The sequence below is a fragment of the Ceratotherium simum genome, chromosome 30, assembly GCF_057802395.1.
Source record: "Ceratotherium simum simum isolate JZ-2026a chromosome 30, ASM5780239v1, whole genome shotgun sequence".
In the NCBI taxonomy this organism is placed as follows: Eukaryota; Metazoa; Chordata; class Mammalia; order Perissodactyla; family Rhinocerotidae; genus Ceratotherium; species Ceratotherium simum.
The window spans coordinates 2,109,092-2,129,393 of record NC_141929.1 but is presented as its reverse complement, the minus strand read 5'-3'; the positions used below and the strand labels follow the sequence as shown (position 1 = coordinate 2,129,393).

General features: G+C 62.5%; 1 protein-coding gene across 1 annotated transcript in view; it reads left to right on the top strand.

Annotated features, from left to right (window-relative positions):
* The window catches only part of ZFPM1 (zinc finger protein, FOG family member 1), a 79,067-nt gene extending 67,183 nt beyond the window's left edge, over nucleotides 1-11,884 (top strand). The window contains exons 5-10 of the mRNA XM_087419813.1: nucleotides 1,633-1,735; nucleotides 4,021-4,230; nucleotides 8,110-8,343; nucleotides 8,639-8,734; nucleotides 8,824-8,970; nucleotides 9,166-11,884. Coding sequence (XP_087275939.1) covers nucleotides 1,633-1,735; nucleotides 4,021-4,230; nucleotides 8,110-8,343; nucleotides 8,639-8,734; nucleotides 8,824-8,970; nucleotides 9,166-10,889 — 2,514 coding nt within the window. The 3' untranslated portion in view covers nucleotides 10,890-11,884. The remainder of the gene's footprint in view (nucleotides 1-1,632; nucleotides 1,736-4,020; nucleotides 4,231-8,109; nucleotides 8,344-8,638; nucleotides 8,735-8,823; nucleotides 8,971-9,165) is intronic.
* The last annotated feature ends 8,418 nt before the right edge of the window (nucleotides 11,885-20,302 follow it).

The window sequence follows — 20,302 nt, the reverse complement described above, 5'->3', positions numbered from 1 at the left end:
TTGGCCAAGGTCACAGAGTGGGAGGCCAAGACTGGACTGGACCCCAATGCCCAGCTCTGGAGCCCGTGTGGTCCCTGCAGGCAAAGCCCAGGAAGATGCTGTGGGCTCCGACCTGGCGGGAGATGCCAGAACCCGTCAGAGGATGTCCTACACACCATCACTGCCCCGGCCGTCCCACCATGGTAGCATCCTGGCCCACTGTCATGTGCGCCCCTGGGGTGCACAAAACTGCCCCCGTCAAGGTGGCAGCATTTCCAGGGACAGCAAGTGACACTGGTTCTTTAGTTAAAGGTCCTGGTGCACAAATTTCTGAGTAAAAATCATTTATTTGCATAAAACAAAGAAAAATACCCCAAGTGGACACGCACTGTGCCTTTCCGTACAGCACCCAGTGGCTGAGCTTGGGGACCACCAGGCAGAGCTGCCAGCCTATAACCGGGGTCCAGCACTGAGGCTGAGGCCCGAGGGCGGCAGCAGTCACCCCGACCTCCTAGGGCAAAGCAGGGCCAGGGTTCTTCCCACCAGCCTGCCGGCCACAGCCTGCACCTCATCTCCTCTGCTGACCAGCGCACTGGCCAGAGTGGGGCTGCAGGCGGCCCCGCCCCACCCACCCCTCTCCACACCAGGCTGTGCTGGGACAGAGGCTGTGTGTTTCCTCTGCTGGGGGCCAGGGCGCCGGAAATCAGGCCACCCCCCTCTGTGGCCACCGGCAGCAGCCCGAGGACTGGCCCAGAGCACTCTTTCCTTCTGGGTGCTGCAAAGGCCCAGCTGCAGACCGAGCTGTGGGGAGAGCATGGCTGGGCGAGGCAGTGCTGGCACCGGTTGTCCCTCCCCTCCCTTCCCCTCCTCATGCCTCAGTTTCCTCACCTGTGAGATGGGAGAAGAGCCCTGCCTGCTTTCCGGCTGACAGCGAGGCCGAGTGGGCCAGGGCCCAACCCCACACATTGATGTCAGTCTCTAGGAGCTGCAGGGAGGGGCCGGGGCTGAGCCAGCTCAGTGGGGGGACATCTTGCTGCCTGGGGACCTCAGAGAGCTACTGGGCCCAGGCAGTGTTCTTGGAGTGTCCACTGTGTGTGGGTCTCAGGATGGACGGGACGAAGAGGGGCCTGCCAGGCCCTGCATCAGGGAGGGCGCCCCTGTCGGGGAGGACACGGAAGTACCTCTCTGGGGACATGCCTCTCCTCCGGGCCAATCTCTGCTGGGCCCACAGAGCTCATGTTGGAGGCCTCTGGGGGCCTGTGTGGGAGCAGTCTGGCACAGTCCAGCCCCATGCACCCCATGGGCTGTGCTGTAGCACCCAGTGCCCACCAGGGAGGGGGAGGCTAGGAGAAAACAGGTCTGGGTGCAAATCCCTACCCTGCTGCTCACTGGCTCTGTAACCTCGAGCAAGTTGCTTGCTCAGCTTCCAAGAGAACCCAGCATCCAACCCGGAAGGTGCCGGCTCCCTGCCGCATCTTTGGCGCCAGCTCAGTGCATGACGAGGAGCCGGCCCACAGCCTGGCCTGGCCACCCCACCGGGCGGTCTCTCAGGCTTCCCCACACGTGGCCTTTGGGGAGGCCCCAGCTGGGCTCTTCCCGTGCTATGTCCGAGGGCACAACTCTGTCCTTTATGACCCTCCTTCCTGCTCCCAGAGCCCAGCCCTGACCCTGCTGCTGGAGGACGAGGCCTGCTGGCTGAGGACACTGCCCCGAGCCCTGACCGAGGACGAAGCCAACGTGGAGATCTACAGGAAGGGTTGGTATCACGGCGCTTCCCTCGCAGCCTTCCGGAAGGCGGGGGTCACTTGGCTGTCCTTGGGCCAGCCCTTAAAGGGAAATCAGCCTTTTGGGCCAAGGGGGAGAGACAAGCTGCCAGGGGCTGGGCCTCGGGGCTGGCCAGCCCTGCCCCACACCCCGGCGCCCTGATGCAAGGCCATCTGGGGCCGGACGGAGGTCAGCCCAGCGGGTCTCCAGAGGCCGGATGCTGCTTCCCCCAGACCCAGGTGAGGACTGCTCTTGGCCTCTGGGAATCCGCCAGGGTCAGCAGAGGAACCCAGGCCGGGCAGGCTGGCAGGGGCCGGCTGCGGGGAGCCAACAGGACCAGGGCCCTGTGCGGTGTGGCTCGCTCCAGGAACAGTCAGGAGGGCCATGCTCCAAAGGGCCTTGGGCCAGTCCCTCACCTTCTCAGGCCTCCATTTCTTTTTTTTTTTTTTTTTTTTTTTTTTTAATTTTATTTATTTTTTTCCCCAAAGCCCTAGTAGATAGGTGTATGTCATAGCTGCACATCCCTCTAGTTGCTGTATGTGGGACGTGGCCTCAGCATGGCCAGAGAACTGGTGCATCAGTGTGTGCCCGGGATCCAAACCCGGGCCGCCAGTAGAGCAGTGCGTGCACTCAACCTCTAAGCCACGGGCCGGCCCCAGGCCTCCATTTCTGTGTGAGGCTGACCGGAGAGCTCGGTCAGGCACGGAGGCTCGCGGCCCAGGAGCTTCTGTCCCCACCTCCCTCCTGTGTTCCTTCTGCCTCCCTGCACCCTCTAGGAGTGGCCCAGGAGGGAGGTGGGAGAGCAGGATGGGAGCGGTGAGGACAGTCCAGAGATCAGGCGGCGCAGACGTGGGGCAGGGGCTTCTGTCTCCATCACCTCGGTCCCGCCTGTCCTGGGCAGTTTCATCCTGAGGAAAGCACAGCACAGTCTTCCGCATGTGAGGATCAGGGTGTCAGGGAGGCGGGGACCCCCCATTACAGATGAGGAGGTGCTGGCCCCGGGGGAGGAAGAGGGGGCCGACTCATGATAACATCTACAGCCAAGCGAGGGCCGTCCACTGCAATGTGGCCACCCGGGATGGCTGTGCACCCACTGACCACACGAAACCTGCCTCATTCCCCTGTGGGGGAGCTCCATTTGCCAGAATGTTCTGGGGGTGTCACCCTCATCATCGCCTCCTGAGCACACAGCACATTCCGCTGAATACCCCAGTGGAGGCAGCTCCATTCTGAGGACGGCTCTGTCTTCCAGATGGAGCCAAAGGCCATGGCAGAGGGCTGGGGCCAAGCCCAGGGCTGCTCCCACATACACCCCAGGCCCCCCAACCCAGGGGCCTCCCAGGTATGACAGGGGTGCAGAGAGGGTACTGAGCTCAGCGTCTGAGGACCTGGCTCTCCATCCTTCCCTGCTGTCAACCCCACAGACCTGGGCCACCTTCACCCGTGTGCCTCAGTTTCCCCCTCCGCAGGGGGGAGAGGACCCTGGCCCCTCCTCACCACCAGGGGTGCTCTAAGGACCCAGAGAGCAGTTGGAAGGCGCTCAAGTGCCAGTGTTGGCAGCGAGCAGTCAGCTGTGGGCTTGCACACCCACCAGGGATGTGGGCCAGTTAGCACTGCCCGGCCTGCCCCTCCTGCTGGCCAGGTCAGCAGGGCTCTGGCCACCTGTGTCTGCCCCAGCAGGACAGGGGTCCTTGCAGTGCTAATGCTAGCGAGGTGGCCTTGTCCAGGTGGGGCCTGTGCCTCTTGGGGGGGTTTCCTGGCAGCCTCCTTGCTGGACGCTGGAGGTGTTCGGTGGGCAGCTCAGCCTGGGTCCTGTTGGCCAAGGCTGCCCCCTGCAGGCCGCCGAGGGAACAGCCGCACCCAGTGGAGCTGCAAGGAGCATGGAGGCCGTTCTAGGGCCAGCCCTGCAGCTACCAGGCCCTCTGCTGCCTGTCCCACATGCCACCCCTTCTGGAAACCGGGGCAGCTCTGCTGGCTGCCCTCGGGGCCATCCCACTTGATGGCCACAGGGCAGGGAGGCCCAAGGAGCAGGCATGCCCCAGGAACCACCCAGTCACCCCATGGAGGCAGTATGGCTCACCGTGGAAACCAGCCAGCCACAGCTATGACCCTGGTCGTGGCTGCTCCCTAACCGTGGCCTTAGCTCCATCCCCCATCCTGACTCTGAAGCCCGGTCTCTAAGACGGGGCAGCACAGAGGGGCTCGGGAGGATAAGATGGGGGAGTCTTTGTGGGTGCTGCAGGCCCTCCTGTCACGATGCCTTTCCTTCATCTGCAGATGAAGCCCTCTGGTGCAGGCTCACGAAGCCAGTGCCAACGGGCGGACTGCTGAGCATGCTCCTTGCGGCTAAGCCCCGCAGCGCCCCCAGCCACCCTGTGAAGGAGGAGCCAGCAGAGCCTGAGGGCCCGGCCCCCTCACACACCGACATTCAGCTCCTGCCCCAGCAGGCCGGCATGGCGTCCATCCTGGCCACAGCAGTTATCAACAGTGAGTACACCTGGCCGTGCCACCCCAGCTCCGTGGCAGTGCCACCACAGCCCTGGGCACAGGGCTGCGGTGGTGCCCAGGAGCTCAAGAGCTGCAAAGATCTGTTACCACTGCCATCTGAGCAGAGGCGGCGGTGTGGTGCAGCAACATGCACCAGGGGCTTGAAGGTGGGGTCCCAGGAGGGGGGTTGGGGGGCTCCAGGCTGCAGCCAGCGCAAGAGGGCCATGTGGTTGGGCTGCAGACACTGAAAGGGCAGCCCAGCAGAGGTGGGCCAGGCAGGCCAGCAGGTCCCAGGGTCCGGTCACACAGAGGAAGGCCCAGCGAGCAGGCACAAAGCTGCCCCTGCCCTCTCCCAGGAGGACAGGCAGCAGGGCATACCGGAGGGCTTCAGCTTCCGCGCTACTGACGTGCGCCATGGGACGCTGCGCGCCAGCCCCAGCCTCGCGGTGAGCACGCCTGGCGCACTGGTCCCTGCTTGCCATGACACATGGCCTCAGATGGTCATCGTGATAATCAAACAGGACTCACTCATCCCACAAATACTCTAACATCCACGCTGTACCACAGGGTCAGGTCACTGAGGTGGGGGCGCTGGCCCACCTTGAGGGCACCAGCACTCCAGGGAGGACAGAGGCGGTGGCCTCGGCATGGGTACGTCTCACAGAGAAGGACAGCAGTGACATGATCAGACAGTGGCAGGGGGCTACTTTATTGGGGTGCTCAGGGGAGCTGCTTGGACGAGATGACAGGCCAGGACCCGCACACAGGGGACAGAACAGCTGAGTGGACAGCCCTTGGGGCCGAGGCCCAGCGAGGGGTCACTGTGGCCAGCATCGGCAGTGCAGCAAGGGCGCGGAGGGCAAATCTCCCGGGGAGAGCATCCGGGGGACCCGGTGAGGGCTGGGATGTCCTCTCAGCACCGAGGGCTCCCCCAGAGGCTTCTAAGCAGCAAAGGGCATGATCCAATTTAGTTTAAAATGGCTCAGGCTGCTAGGTAGCACGTGCAGGGTTGCAAAATCAGAAGAAAAGTGACCTTTTTGAGTAAGTTGAACACGATGACTGCTTGAAGCAGGTTGTGGCAGCGGAGACAGAGGCCAGATGGGGCACTGAAGCCAACAGGGACCTGCCGAGTGGGGCTGAGGAGGAAGCAGCAAGCACAAGGCAGGGGCTTTGCCCATGGGTGGTCATGTCAGTACTGTCATGGGCGGGGGATCGGGAGAAGAGCTGCTCTGAGCACCCTGCCCAAGATGCCTGGGTGCTAACATGGAGCTTTGGAGGGAGCTGGGACTGGGGCACAGTCAGAGCCAGATAGGCCCCCTGGGGAGCTCTGGGGCAGGACCTGCAGACACGAGTCAGGGGGAGGCGTCTGCCGAGGGCAGTGGGGGTCCGCTGCGTCCAGGCTGTGGTGAGACCCAGGGCAGACAGAAGTGACTGCTAGACGGGGCAGTGTAGAGATTACCGTGACCCTGAGCAAAACCGCTACAGTGAGGGAACAGGGAGTGAGGGAGAGCACGAGGGGACAGAGGAATGAGACCGTCAGGGGACGCAGCTTGCTTTGCTGGAACTTGAGCAATCCTGGTGTGCACTTGTGCGCTGGTGGAACTAACAAGAAACTGGTGACACTGCGGTGGTGGGGGAGCCACAGGCGTGAGGTCCACCCCCAGACCCCGTGTGGAGCGGCTGGGCTGGACAAGGCAAGGCCACTGCCCCAGGGAGAATGGGGTCCTGCAGGGGGACTGAGAGGATGGCGGCAAGCAAGTGGAGGACTTGTCTGGAGGTCGAGGTTTCAGGGGAGAAGGGAGGCTGAAGGGGCAGGGAGGTGCATCCAGGAGACCCGAGGCCGGGAATGGCATCTGGTGCCCAAGTGGCAGAACGGGGTCGGCAGAGTCCTGTGGAGGCCACCTCCCTATCTCCCCCATCTGGCTGCTCCGATGGGGGCTGTCGGGAGCCCCCGGCACTGGGGAGCTTCCTCTCTGGAGCTGACGGGGCTCAGCCCTCTGGGCCTCAGTGTCCCCCTCTTTGGTCTGAGGACGTGGTATCAGTGCCTCACCCCTGAGCAGCAACATCCCATGAGCGTGTCACTGGAGAAGCCACCGTGGGCCAGACGTCTTGTTACCTCCGGTGGCGAGGGAGCAGGGCTGGGCGCCTCGGAGGCACATTCGAGCCCCGCCCCAGCCCTTCTGCAGGGGCTCCTCCAGCTGGTGGTCTGAAAGGGCCTGAAGAACCCAAGCCCCAGAGTCAATCAGACCCATTTAATTCCTGACACTTCACACTCCGGACCTCAGTTTTCTCGCCTCTGAAATGGGGACAATGGTCATACCAGCCTCAAGGCGTTGGTGCAGGTTCCCTGGGCTGTGCCCATCCAGGGCCTGCCTGTGGTCAGCCTGTGGTCAGCCCTGGGCTGGTGGGACTGTGACCCTCCTGGCCAAGTTGCAGGGCTGTGGCCGGGGCTCGAATGCGCCTCCAAGGCGCCCAGCACCGCCCCCCCGCCCTGGCCACCGGCAGCCAGTCCCCAGCACTGACCTCACAGATACAAAAACAAAGCCACCAGTGGCCTCTCAGGTCCCGGTCGTAGCCCAAGGCCTCAGCTGATAGAGCAGAGAGCTGCCCTGAGGCCCCCAAATAAAAGGGAACTTGAAAAGCAGAAATAAACAACACAGCAGGAAGGGGATTTCAAGGAGAAAAATCACCAGAAAACTGCAGGGACATGAGAGGTGGCCAGCCACCGCACCCAACAGACAAGTACTCAAAGTCCTTAAAAGACGCAAAAGGTGGAAAAGCGGCAGCCCCCTGGGGTGCTGGGGGACCCAGGATAAACATCGCAGAGGCTGGGGAGAGAAGCACGTCCCAACCTGCAGAAGCAGAAACCACATCATACACTGTCTCTACACGAGACAGCCTAAAACCCAGATAAGGAGTCCCGGGCCCTCAGTTCCACCTCAAGGTCAAGGTCAAGGTACAGAACAAGCCCTCCCCTGCCTTCAGGCAAGCGGCAGAGACAAACAGAACACTACTTAACGTTCTGCTATAAAGACACAGTGAGAACCAGAGACTGGGGAAGCACCTGTCAGAAATCCTCACGCACTGGCAAAACCACCCCACAACCCAAACTCGTCAACCGGAAAGTTAGAGGCAGCGTTAGGAGTAAATTTGGTGAATTCAGCAAATGTGACCATTTGGTCAGTAACTGATATGGAGCCGTCCAGGGGTATGGGGTTGGGGGACACAGGAGGGCTCTTCCTCTGCAGCTCCCAGCCTCACCTCCGCCCACCCAACCCTCAACTCTCGTCCTCGAGCAGAGTGCCTGGGGATTCATGCATGTGGGTCCTCCATGCACCACTCACACACCTGTTCCCCTGCACACGCACACCTTGCTTCCTCCTCCATGGGCACCCGGGTCCACGCCATCCCTCAAGTCCCCTCGCCAGGGCATGTTCACGTGCACACAGTCACTCCCCCAAGTCACACACATAACCAGATCACGGGCCCCAGCCTTGCCCCGAGGTGTCCACTAGCATGTCCACACTCCTTCCATGGGCACCCCATAAGACCAGAGCATCTCCTTATGGGGCTCACAGCTGGGAGGCAGCATGGGGCCACCCTGGGGTTACTCAGACCCCGCATCCACATGTTCCCGGGGCGGCCTGGACATCCATAGACAGGGAACTCGGGATCATAAAGGGACAGATGAGAAGGGGCAGCAGTGACAGGGGAAAGGGGCAGGTCGCAAACTTCCCTCTTCAGAGCTGGAAGACATCAGGGGCAGCAAGGGCAAAGCCCTCATTTCGCGGAGAGTCCACTGCCCTGCCTTGGGGTACAGGCAGTCCCCCTCTGCTGCGGGGTGCCCCCTCAAGCTGCGCCCACCTCCTGCCCCCACAGAAGACGTCTTCCCGTGCAAGGACTGCGGCATCTGGTACCGGAGTGAGCGGAACCTGCAAGCTCACCTGCTCTACTACTGCGCCAGCCGCCAGAGTGCCGGCTCCCCAGCCACAGCCGCCACCGATGAGAAGCCGAAGGAGACCTACCCCAACGAGCGCGTGTGCCCCTTCCCCCAGTGCCGCAAAAGCTGCCCCAGCGCCAGCTCCCTGGAGATCCACATGCGCAGCCACAGCGGTGAGGCCCCACGCCCCCTCCCCACTGTCCTCTATGATAGCTCGTGCATGCCCACCACACCCATGCCACACAGATGCCTGCGTGGTCTTCCTGCCACACCGCACAGCCTGCCACAGGGCTCCCAGAGCACAGGGCTGTCTGGATGGCCAGCTCAGGGCTGGGCCCTTGCCGAGGTCCTGGGAGACAAGGGGCCAAGGAAGCAGGACTTAAAGAGCCCTCCACACACAGCCCATGTCGGGGGTCCTCGGCCGGCTGGGCTGCAGGAGCTGGCCCCTCACTGGACCCTGTGTTCCAGGAGAACGCCCCTTCGTGTGTCTCATCTGCCTGTCAGCCTTCACCACCAAGGCCAACTGTGAGCGGCACCTCAAGGTGCACACAGACACCCTGAGCGGTACGTGGAGGCTGTGAAGGGGGCGGGCAGAGTGGGTGTCTGTGGGGCCCAGGCCGCCCCAGGGCCCTGACACCGCAGCCTGCCCACAGGTGTCTGCCACAGCTGTGGCTTCATCTCCACCACAAGGGACATTCTCTACAGCCACCTGGTAACCAACCACATGGTCTGCCAGCCTGGCTCTAAGGCTGAGATCTACTCACCAGCGGCCGGGCACCCCACCGCCAAGTTCCCCCCAGGTGAGCCCCTGGGGTCCCCTGAGGATTGGGAAGGGAGAGGTGTCCCTAAGATAGCCTGGGGTCAATTTCGGCCTTGGCCCTCCACCACCTCTGCCCAGCCCAGCTCTCCCCTGCCTGCCCTCCCCCCTCCTCAGGTCTGGCCCCAGGCAGGTCCTGCTCTAGCCCTTAAGTGTGGCCCCTGGGGTCTCCCTGCAGACAGCCTGGCCAACTTCCAGCAGCACGCGGCCCTGCATGGGCCCCTGATCCCCACCGACCTAGGCCTGGCGCCCACCCCACCGCCAGGATTGGACAGGAAGGTCCTGGCCGAGGCCACCAATGGAGAGGCCAGGGCGGCACCCCAAAACGGGAGCAGCAGCGAGCCCCCCGCGGCCCCCAGGAGCATCAAGGTGGAGGCGGAGGAGCAGCCCAGGGCGGAGCCACGGCCGGGGGCCCCCTCACGGACGCCGTCGCCGCCAAGCCCCGCCCCGGCCAGGGTGAAGGCGGAGCTGTCCAGCCCCACGCCCGGCTCCAGCCCCGGTCCTGGCGAGCTAGGCCTGGCAGCCGGCGCGCTCCTCCTGCCGCAGTTCCCCGCAGCGCCCCCCGCCTCGGAGATCTTGGCCAAGATGTCCGAGCTGGTGCACAGCCGGCTGCAGGCAGGCGCGGGCGCGCAGGCTGGCCTCTTCACGGGGGCCCCTAAGGGCGCCACGTGCTTCGAGTGCGACATCACCTTCAACAACGTCAACAACTTCTACGTGCACAAGCGCCTCTACTGCTCCGGCCGCCGCCCGCCCGACGACGCGCCCCCCGCCCGCAGGCCCAGGGCGCCCCATGGCCCAGCTCGTGCGCCCCCCGACCTGCCGCCCACCGAGCCCGACGCAGCGCGCTCGTCACCAGGCTCTGGGGCGCGCGAGGACGAGGCGGGGGGCGCGGCCACGCCCGAGGCCGAGGCGGGGGGCCGGGGCAGCGAGGGCAGCCCGAGCCCGGGCAGCGGGGCGGACGAGGACGACGACCCCCGCCGGACGCTGTGCGAGGCCTGCAACATCCGCTTCAGCCGCCACGAGACCTACACGGTGCACAAGCGCTACTACTGCGCCTCCCGCCACGACCCCCCGCCGCGCCGGCCCGCGCCCACCGGGACCCCCGGGACCCCCGCCGGCGCGCCGCCCGTGCGCACGCGCAGGCGCCGCAAGCTCTACGAGCTGCACGCGGCCGGCCCGGCCACGCCCCCGGCGCCCGGCCCCGCCCCCGAGCCGCCCGCGTCGCCGTCGCCGCGGCCCGGAAGCGGAAGCGGGGCGGATGGCGCCGACGGCCCCATCGACCTAAGCAAGAAGCCGCGGCGCCAGTCCCCCGCCCCCACGCCCGCGGCCCTGCCCGCGTTGGCCGACTACCACGAGTGCACGGCCTGCCGCGTGAGCTTCCACACCCTCGAGGCGTACCTGGCGCACAAGCGCTTCTCGTGCCCCGCCGCCCCGCGCCACCTGCGCGCACGCCCGGACCCGCGCCCCTGCGGACCCCCGAACGGCGCGGCCCGCGGGGACACGGGCCGCGGGGACCTGGCCGAGCACCTCTGCCTGGCGCACGGCCTGCTGCTGGCCCCGCCCCCGGCCGGCCCCGGCCCCGGGCCCCGCGCCGAACCCCGGACGCCCTCGCCCGCCCCCCGTGACGGCCTCAACGGCCAGGAGCTGCGCGAGACCCCCGGCCTCGCCGCCGGCAGCCCTCGGCCCGGCCCCGCCTCGTCCCCGGAGCGGCCGCGGCCGCCCACGCCGTCCTCGCTCTCGGACAAGGGCGCGCAGACCCCCGGCAGGGTGGCGCCGGGGTCCGCGCCCGGCGGCAGTCACAGGTACTGCCGCCTGTGCAACATCAGGTTCAGCAGCCTGTCCACCTTCATCGCGCACAAGAAGTATTACTGCTCCTCGCACGCAGCCGAGCACGTGAAGTGAGCCGGCGCCATACGGCGGGGCCGCCCGCGGGACCCCGGGCCGGGGGACTCTCGTTCCCGGGAAACGCACCCAGCACGGCCACGCGGAGGGGCTGCGGGGACCGCGCCCGCCCGGACCCTTGGCACTTAATAAAGAAGTTGAGTTGATGAGCACAGTGGTGGAGGGCCTATTCTCTGAGCAGAGGGCGCTGCGGGTGGGAACACGCACGACCAGCATCTCGGGGTGCTCTGTGCACCGAACAGCGCCCGCCCCACTGGAGAACACCCTGCAGTACGGAGTGACCAGGTGCCCTGCCAGAGTCACGGCTAGTGGCCCTAAGGGCTGCACTGAGCCGCGTCAGGCTAGAGGCATAGCGCGCACTGGTGACCACTGCCAGCTGCCTTGAACCCGCTTGGGGCACTGGGAGCAGGCGCTGCCTTCTAGGCCCACTGCTGTGTCCTCCAGGCTAGAACCACAAGCTCTGGTTTGCCACTACACACCAAAGGGAAAGGTTTAATGCCAGGCGGCTGACAGGCCTCCCAGGGTGCTCGGTTCTGGGGGCCTGGATGTTACTGTCCAGTCACCATCTCCAGGGTTGGGAGTGTCTTGGGAAGGTGAAGCCCTGTGGTTGCCAAGGCTGGGGGGTGGGGAAAAGGGAGCAGCCCACGGGCACCAGGGAAGAAGGGGAGGGACCACCAAGGCCCACAGCGACTGCCAGAACCAGAGGGAGCCAAATCCTGAACAGGGGCAGCATGGCACCTGTGGTGGCTGTAGTGGCATGAGGGACGGGGGCACCCCACCCCTAGTCTGCACGTGTCACGGCCGGACCAAAATGATGCTCAAACCCAAGAAAGCAGAGTCCAGCCATGGTCTTGCCACTTTGCAGCTGGGGCTGGGGCCTCCTTTCAGCCTGGTGTCCCTGCACCAGTCCTTTTCCAGCTTTGCCTGAAGTAGCAGATGTTTTTTCCAAACACAATCTGACCCAGCAGTTTATGGGGAATAAAAGTGAACTCTGATCTTTGCCCTTTCTCTGTAATAACTGTGAGGTGCTTCCTTATGCCCACCCAGACTCACTGTCCTGCTGAAGGCAAGGTTCCCTCCCACCTAGCCTCGGAGGGGACACAAACCCAGGAGCCAGCCTGGACAAGAACAGTCTCCACGGCCTTGTCCACAGAACTTGCCATCTGACACTCGCCCCCTCCCGCTTGCCCTGAACTGGTCCTGAGTACCAGGGCTTGACTGGACAGGGCAGCTCAGCCAAGGTCACTGGACCGTCAGGGCTCCCACACCCTCGGGGGGCCTGGGCTGCAGGGAAGTCATGGGGGGGTGTCCCAGGGGAGCCATGCTGCCTTCCTCGTGGACGCCCCTCCTCGAGGTTGTGAGGACCATCCCCGGGCTCTGTGCTCCTGGGTTAGGGGGGGCACAGCCCCTCAGCCCTGCTCCTTATCTGCGTGGATTTGCCTGGAGCGTTCAAGAGGCTCTGCCTCCAAGCCGGACCTCGAACGAAAGCCGAGGTTACTCTGATGTCCGCACACTCTGCTTAAAAAATTTAACGCAAAGTGAATTTTGCTGTACGTAAATTTTAAAATGAATTTTTAAAAAAGGTGCTGGGGAACATCAGGGATACAGCTTCTGACGAGCAACAGATGGTTAAACAAGGAAAAAACTCGATGTAGACTTGGGAGATGGGGAGGTAGGCGCCAGCACCTTCAGCCCGCCTGAGAGCCACACCCCACCCTACATGAAGCCCCGAGAACAGGAGAGGGACGTGAATGGACAGTGCCGCACAGAGAAGGGTTCAGGTTCTACCCTGTAAGTAAATGTGGGGTGGGGCTGTGCTCCATGATCCTGCAGCCCCTTCTGAGAGCTCAGCCTAGGAGGCAGAGCTGACCCCTGACCCCTGACCCAGGCCTGAACTGCTGGCCAGGCTGAGCGCTGGTACCAGGAAGGCCCTGCAGCCCACTGCCCGCCCTGCCCCCCGGCTCTGCTCCCATCTCTAAGGCAGCACCATGCCTCTTTGAGGGCCCTGCAACTGGGTGCTGGTCACGTTGGCTCCCTGCTGCCCTTGCCCAGCTCGGCGTCCCCAGTCTTAGGCTCGCTGGCCCAGGCCCAGAGCCCACCCCGCCATCCTCCCTCCTCAGACCCCAGGTTTCCCACACTCTGCCGACACCGTCAGTGGCCCTGCCTCCTCCTCAAGCCCCCATCCCTCCTCTCCCAGAATCTGCCACCTCCCCTGCTGCCACTGTCCAGCTGCAGCCTGGGACAGTGCTCCAGCCTCCTTCCCGCCTCTCTCCAGAAATCCTGACGCCCCCTGCTCCCAGACCACCCCCACCCCCTCTGCCCAGCCTGCTGCTGCTCTAAGTGAGAGAGTTCCTGGCTTCCAGAACCGCCCAGCCTCCCCTCAAGTTCTTGCTCCACACACTCTCCCTGGGTGGGCGCATGGATCCTGTGACCCTAACTCTCTCTCCAACCCAGCCACGCCTCTTCTGAGCCCCAGACCTGTCGACCCACTGCCCCCGATATGGCCCAGATGTCCCTCAAGGGTCCCGACGTGCCCAAGACTGAGCCCAGCCCCACCTTGTCCCTGCATCTTCTCCCCACACCTGTGCAGACGTCACCGTCAACCCTCTGCCCTTCCAGCTGGTGACAGAGCACCACCTGCACCTCCTCACACCTCACTGTCAAAAGTGACTTGATTTCGCCAAACCCGCCTCTCCCCGCCAACCGCCATCAGGCTCGCAGGTCGCTGGCTTCGCCTTGGCTCCCTCTCAGTCGCCACTTCCAAACCCATCAACCAGTCCCACGGCTCTGCCTCTCGGAGATGGCCGCACTGCGCCCAGGCCCCCAGCCACAACCCATCCACTGGACTGGCCACCCCCCGCCCTGCCATGCTTCTCTTCTGCCGTGGTCGGGGGGTGGTTGGGAGACCAGATGGCGGCACGCCCTGCTCAGGCCTTCAGAGGTTCCTACCACACAGAGGTGGCCTGCAGGCCCCGGTCCCCACACCAGGCGCCGCAGCCCAGTTAATGCTGCTCCCGTCAGTACCTCCGCCAGTCTGCTCCCTGGGGAAGGGCTGCCCTTCTTGTCACACACCTCTCTGTATCCCATCACCCGTCCATTTCCGCCACAGTGGTGGTCACTCTCCGGATCTCCTGGCTTTATTTTCCTGCCCTGCCCCTTTCCCACGGGCCTCACCTGCGTTGACCACGGCCTCCTGGGCACCTGGCACCGGGCAGGGGTGCACGGTCATTGAAGTCTTGAGGGAGTGAAAGGGCCGGCAAATGAGTGAGTCCCTGTCCACACACCCTGCTCGTCTACAGCCCGTCCCCAAAGCCAGCCCCTGTCTGTCCATGGCTCTTTCCTCGACCCCTTCCTCTGCTGGTCGCCTGCCTTCGGCCACCCCTCCACACTGTGCCAACTGCATCTCCCCGGAGCCAGCTCTGACCAGGTGACGCCATGTCACAGCTCCTTGGCGCACATGGCATACAGTCCACGTTCAAGGCCACCGTCCTACCCCATCTCCTCCTAACCAGACCATCCACCCAGAGTCCAGTGTGCAACCCACACCCAGGTCCTTGCCATCCACAGCCCCGCACACCCCTGGGGAGAGTCCAGCTCTAGGAATCGCTGCAGGTGGACATTCCTGGCGCCAGGGGTCAGCAGCGAATCGTTTATATGGGCCGAAGGCCAGGGCCCGGAGCCTGCGCCCATTCACGCTGGCTGCAGGCTGGCCAAGCTTACCCGCCATCTAGTCTCCCCGAGGAGAGAAGGAAGGGGTGGGAGGGAGTGGGGAGGGCTGGGAGGTGGCGGTCGGTGGGAAGGGAACATGAGAGAGCACAGAGAAGCGCGGGGCCCAGGCACTGGCCTCGCGGAGTCTGGAAGAGTCCTTCTCCACAGGAAGGGAAGGAGCAGTAGAGATGACAGGGCAGTGCGGAAGGGGCCCAGACAGAGGTGGAGCCTTGCGTGACAGGAGCACAGGAGGAGGCAGGGGGCTCCCCAGGCTGTCATCCAGTTGCTTCCACAGCAACCCCAAGGGTATGGCCGCTCTCCTCCCGCCGCTGTTCTTACGGAAGGTGGCAGAGGCTCAGAGAGGCATCTCACGGTGACCGCAGGGAGCACTGGGACAAAGTGCACACTCGGCCCACACCTGGCCCACCTCCCGTCTGCCACCAGAGTCCCCTTGAACCAGGGCCCCAGGCTTGCTGGCAGACCCGCCCCTCGCCAGGGCTCACACTAGTGGCGGCTTAGGACAGTGGCCCTGGCACCGGGGTTGCCAGCGCTTCCCTTCCTGCTGGGCCCAAACCAGCCTCCCTCCCTCCTGTGACAGCCGCACTGCCGCTCGCAGGGAGAATTTAGGAGTGAGGTTCTCTGCGACAGTTAGCCACCGTTCCCAAGAGCACTCTTCTCCATATGGCCACATCAGCATTACCTGAGCCATGGAGAGCACACGTCCCAGGGCCTCCCGGACAGGCGGACACAGGCCAGGCCTGGGAGTCTGCATTTAATCTGCTTTCAGCAGACTCTTCTCTAGCAGGTTTGAGAAATGCCCACAAGGCAGGTGCTCAGACCCTGTTAGGGCCTTTCTTACCAGCCTAACAGGTGCAGACACAGCCCTGCCCAGGCACCTTTGTCAGCTAGGGCAAGGATGCCGCGGGGAGGGGGCTGGCCCAGATCTCAGCCCTTCAGAACCTGGGGTCGATGACGAGACCAGCACTTCCCTCTTCACGGGGTACATAGTTGACCATCCTCATGTTCTAGACGCTGCATCCTGATTCCGTCCTGTGGATGAGCCCTCCGAAGCCACCCCTGGCCCCAGCACCCCCCTGACCCTGACCCCCAACGACACTGGTGAACAAAACAGCCAGGGCAGCAGTGCCACCACGAATGCAGAAGGACACCCCATTCGGAGTGCTGCGCAGCTCCCATCCCAAAGTACAAATTTCAGAAGAAGCACCGAGTCCTCCCAACCCCGGAGCATTGCTCATGGAGCTGTCCCGATGTCCCGCGGGTGTGTTTCACCCTGTCCACGCCCCACAGGGGTGAATCCCTCCGCGGGTGTCAGACTTTGGGTGTGTTTCCGACTCTGAGCACCAACCCGGGCCGACCATCAGGAGAACGGCTGAGATCTTCACCAGGTCCCACTGTGTTCGTCAACGGCTGGGACTCTCCAGTGGCAAGGCCCCCACAAGTGTGGGTAAAAGTGGTGGGTCTGCCCTCAGGAGGAGAGGGAGACCCCTCCCTGACCGCTGTGTTTGGGGTGGGGCACCAGGACTCCCAGTCCTAACCAGAACAGGGGGGACCCTCGCTCGGGAAGTCAGGGCTCCCCACAGAGGCGGGTACGGCCGGGCCCGTGGTCCCTCTGTTGCTGCACGGCTTGCTGCTGTCGCACCTCATCCCCCAATCCTATGGCATATAGTGGGTCCCACCCCTGGTGCGTGGTGGCCCAAGACCTGGTGGCCTGATACAAACGGCCTGAGCACCTGGGGCCTGCGCCACCTAAAACGGCCGAGGAAATTAGCGGGCCCCTCACTGAATGCAGAGCCCAGGGAAGCGGCCTGGGCATCACTCGGTGCCCTGGAGCACCTACCCGCCAAGGCACTGGATCTACACTCTCAGGTCCAGGGGCCAGCCCCAAGGATCTCACCACCACTGCGCTAGTGGAGGCCAACCTCGGCCCCAGGGAGGTCAACTGGGTCACCCTGGAGAGGAAAGTGGCTGCCTACGAGTCTAGCCACCGGGGACATCCACCACAGATCTTTCCTGTGACAATTCATGAGGTCAAATCGGTGGGAGATAATAGAGAATTAGAAACTGAAACTCAAAACTTAACGCATCTAGAGATTCAAAAAATATTTTAAATGACTTTGTACAGCAGGAGGGAGAAGAGGGGCTGGCGAGCTGTGGAGAGCGACTCCTTAACCCACAGAAACGAGGCAACTCACCATATCGCCAAGGACCCCAAATGCATAGCCCTTTAAGAAAACCCAGAACCGGGCCGGCCCCGTGGCTTAGCGGTTTAGTGCGCGCGCTTCGCTGCTGGCGGCCCGGGTTCGGATCCCGGCTGTGCACCGACGCACCGCTTCTCCAGCCATGCTGAGGCCGCGTCCCACATGCAGCAACTGGAAGGATGTGCAACTGTGACGTACAACTATCTGCTGGGGCTTTGGGGGGAAAATAAATAAATAAAATTATTTAAAAAAAAAAAAACCAGAACCTGAGAACCAAATTCTTGAGAGATGCAGGCGACTCTGACCCCACCCAGAGGGGACCCCAGGGCCCACACTGCTGAGTCAACAAGAGTCACAGTAAAGGCCACCCTGCAGGTGACCCCAACACCATGATGGAGCTTGCCCCAAACCCCAAGGCCCCAGCCCTGGAGCTACAGGGAGAATCTGTCCCCTGCGGACATGGACTGTGATGGTCTGGCGCCAACCCCCACCCCTCTACCACAGTTGCCACCACACGGGCTCAAAGCCAATGGCAGACGTCGCATGAAGCCGGACTCCTTCTCCGTCAGATCGGGGTGGTCCGATGGATCTGTCATTTCTTTGAACATAGCAGCCCAGACGACCCGGATTTCATCTCCAATCCAGAGGAGGCCCCAGCCGACCCCCAATCCAGATAGCTTTCAGCAGCCCTTAGTTGTCTTCTAAGTCCAATTCTCAGAATTCTGTCATTGATAGCTCCCTGACCAGACGCACGGCGAGAAATGCCATTGACCTCTCTGTCTGCTCACTGACACTCAGAAACGAAACCTACTCCAGAAAGGCCCAGCCTCAGACGAGCGCACGTGGCGTGCTCTTCTCTGCTCTGCTCTGTGCGGGAAAATGCTCCGGAAAGAGAACGTGCTCCTCCAGGGCTGCTCCTCATCCCAGCAACGCGCCCAAGAGGAGAGCCAACGGCAAGCCACCACCCCCACGGTGACCAGATCTCCAGCTACCTATGCTCAGCAAGGCAGGGAGCAGAGCACAGTGAGGGGAAGAAATTTACAGCTAGTGGGAAATCCAGAAGGAAAACACGTCGGTCGTCCCACCGGCTGCCCGCTCCCCTGCCCTCCGTCGACACACACCAGGTGTTTTCTGAGTCTGTGACTTGATGCTGCACAGGGAGGAAAGCTTTTAGCACAGACACAGCACACGCACACCCGGCCTGTCGTCTGCCGTGGGACACGGCCGACCATATTCTCTCGTGGAAGGAGCTCCTCGAGGCAGTGGCTGGGACTGCACAGCCTTCTGCCGGGTTTTTCTGGATGTCACCCTCACTCTGCCCCAGGGGCCTCTGCAGGGCCATGGGCTTCCAGGCAGGTTTCTAACACTCAACAATGAGGATGGAAAGCTCCCCGAGGTCCCCCAGGCTCCCATGGGCAGCCTAGGCTCCCTGAAGCTGACGTGAACGCCATTTATCGTGTGGAGGCTGCGCCAGAGTTAAACCTGCCACATCATCAGGTCCTGCTTGAAACAGAGGCAGCTCTGAGCTTCAGAGAGATCACATCGCAGCACCCCAGGGTGAACCAGGGCTGGCTCGTGGGTCAGCATGGAGAAATCTTAGCAAAGATGCTAAGGGGGAAATGCAGGGTGCAGCGAGGAACGTCCATAACTATGGACTCCATCCAGGGAGCAAGTACATAAAAGATGCAAGGACGATGTGGTCAGCAGAACGATGGCCCCAAAGCTGTGCAAGTCCCCACCCCCAAAACCCGGAACGTTTCCTCCCATGGCTATGGGAATCAGGTTGCTAACCTGATGACCTTGAGGTGGGGAGACGACCCCAGAGGGACAAGTACGTGCAGGGAGCAAGGCCCAACAGGCCGGGGCAGACTGCCCGGAGTGAGCCTCCCAGAGATCCTGGCTGGTTTGAGAAGAAACCAGCCAGGTGGAGCCGCTCTCTCCACCAACTGTGGGCCTGGGGTGCTGTATCTGAGCCCAAAGGCATCCAGACTCAATCCTCTCCCCGAGGGCTCCCCGAGTGAGCAGCAAGCTGGAAGCAAGATGTCTCAAGTCCTGCAGTGGACAGCGCGCGGTCCTGGGCCCCCAGGGAGAGTGGCCTGAGCTCGCCTTCCAGACGTTTGAAACCCCACGTAAATGGGGCTAAAGCAGAGCTGCAACGAATCCTCATCCAACTCGACTCCTGGTTAGACGGGAGGTGGCAGCCCCTGCAGAGGCTGGGCAGGTGGAAGGAGGCTGAGCAGCAGAGAGAGGCTTCCCGAGACGCTCTGGGCTCGAATCCAGAGCCCAGCTGAGGGCCAAGAGCTGCAGCCCGCTCCACAGCAGCTCACACCAGCAGGGCCACGCTGACCGGCGGGACACTCCAAGTGCCCAACGGAGGACAAGGTGGGAAGGAACAAGGAAGCACACACAGACTGACCGCTACTGTGCTTTTCCATCAGCAGTTCTCAGTGTGTGCTCCGAGGAACCACGGGAGCCCCACACCCTGTCAGAGCGTCTGTGAGATCCTATTTTGGTCCATATCTGCACAGATAGCACAAAGCCACGGTGGTATCACAGATGGGCCTTCGCGCAGATCAAGGCAGCAGCCCCAGATGATGGCAGTGGTCACCCCGTCCCTCCCCACTCGCAGCAAAACAACAAAAACTAGTTTCAATTAAGAATGTCCTCGATGAAGCCGTAAGAATTATTCCCTGTATTAAATCTCGGCTGCTGAGCACAGTGTGCTGAGCTGGAAAGAGAGCGGTGGTTGCCTGGAGGAGAAGCCCTGGGGGCTGACTGAGTTTTGGGTTGAACTCCTGAGTTTTCAGGGACATTACTGTCTGATTTGAAAGACAAAGGACGGAAAGACAGTTATTCAGACATGGATATTGGGCAGACGTTTAAAAAGTGAGCAGTTAGCCTATTGCTTTGAGGAAACAGGTGAGGGTGTTTGTTGCCAGTGTTAAAATTGGAGCTTTCGAGGGGCTGGCCGAGTGGGGTAGCGGTTAAGTGCGCGTGCTCTGCTTCGGAGGCCCGGAGTTCACGGGTTCGGATCCCGGGCGAACACTGACGCACCTCTGTCAAGCCATGCTGTGGCGGCATCCCATATAAAGTGGAGGAGGACGGGCATGGGTGTTAGCCCAGGGCCAATCTTCCTCAGCAAAAAGAGGAAGATTGGCATCGGATGTTAGCTGAGGGCTGACCTTCCTCACAAAAAAAAAAAAAAATTGGAGCTTTGGAGTGGAAACTAGAAGTCTGGGAAGCTTGTATCCAACCCCGCCAGACTGACAGCTTCTCAATTTTTTTTTTTTGTGTGTGAGGAAGATCAGCCCTGAGCTAACATCCATGCTGAATCTTCCTCTTTTTTGCTGAGGAAGACTGGCTCTGAGCTAACATCTATTGCCAATCCTCCTCCTTTTTTTTTCCCCCCAAAGCCCCAGTGGATAGTTGTATGTCATAGTTGCACATCCTTCTAGTTGCTGTATGTGGGACGCGGCCTCAGCATGG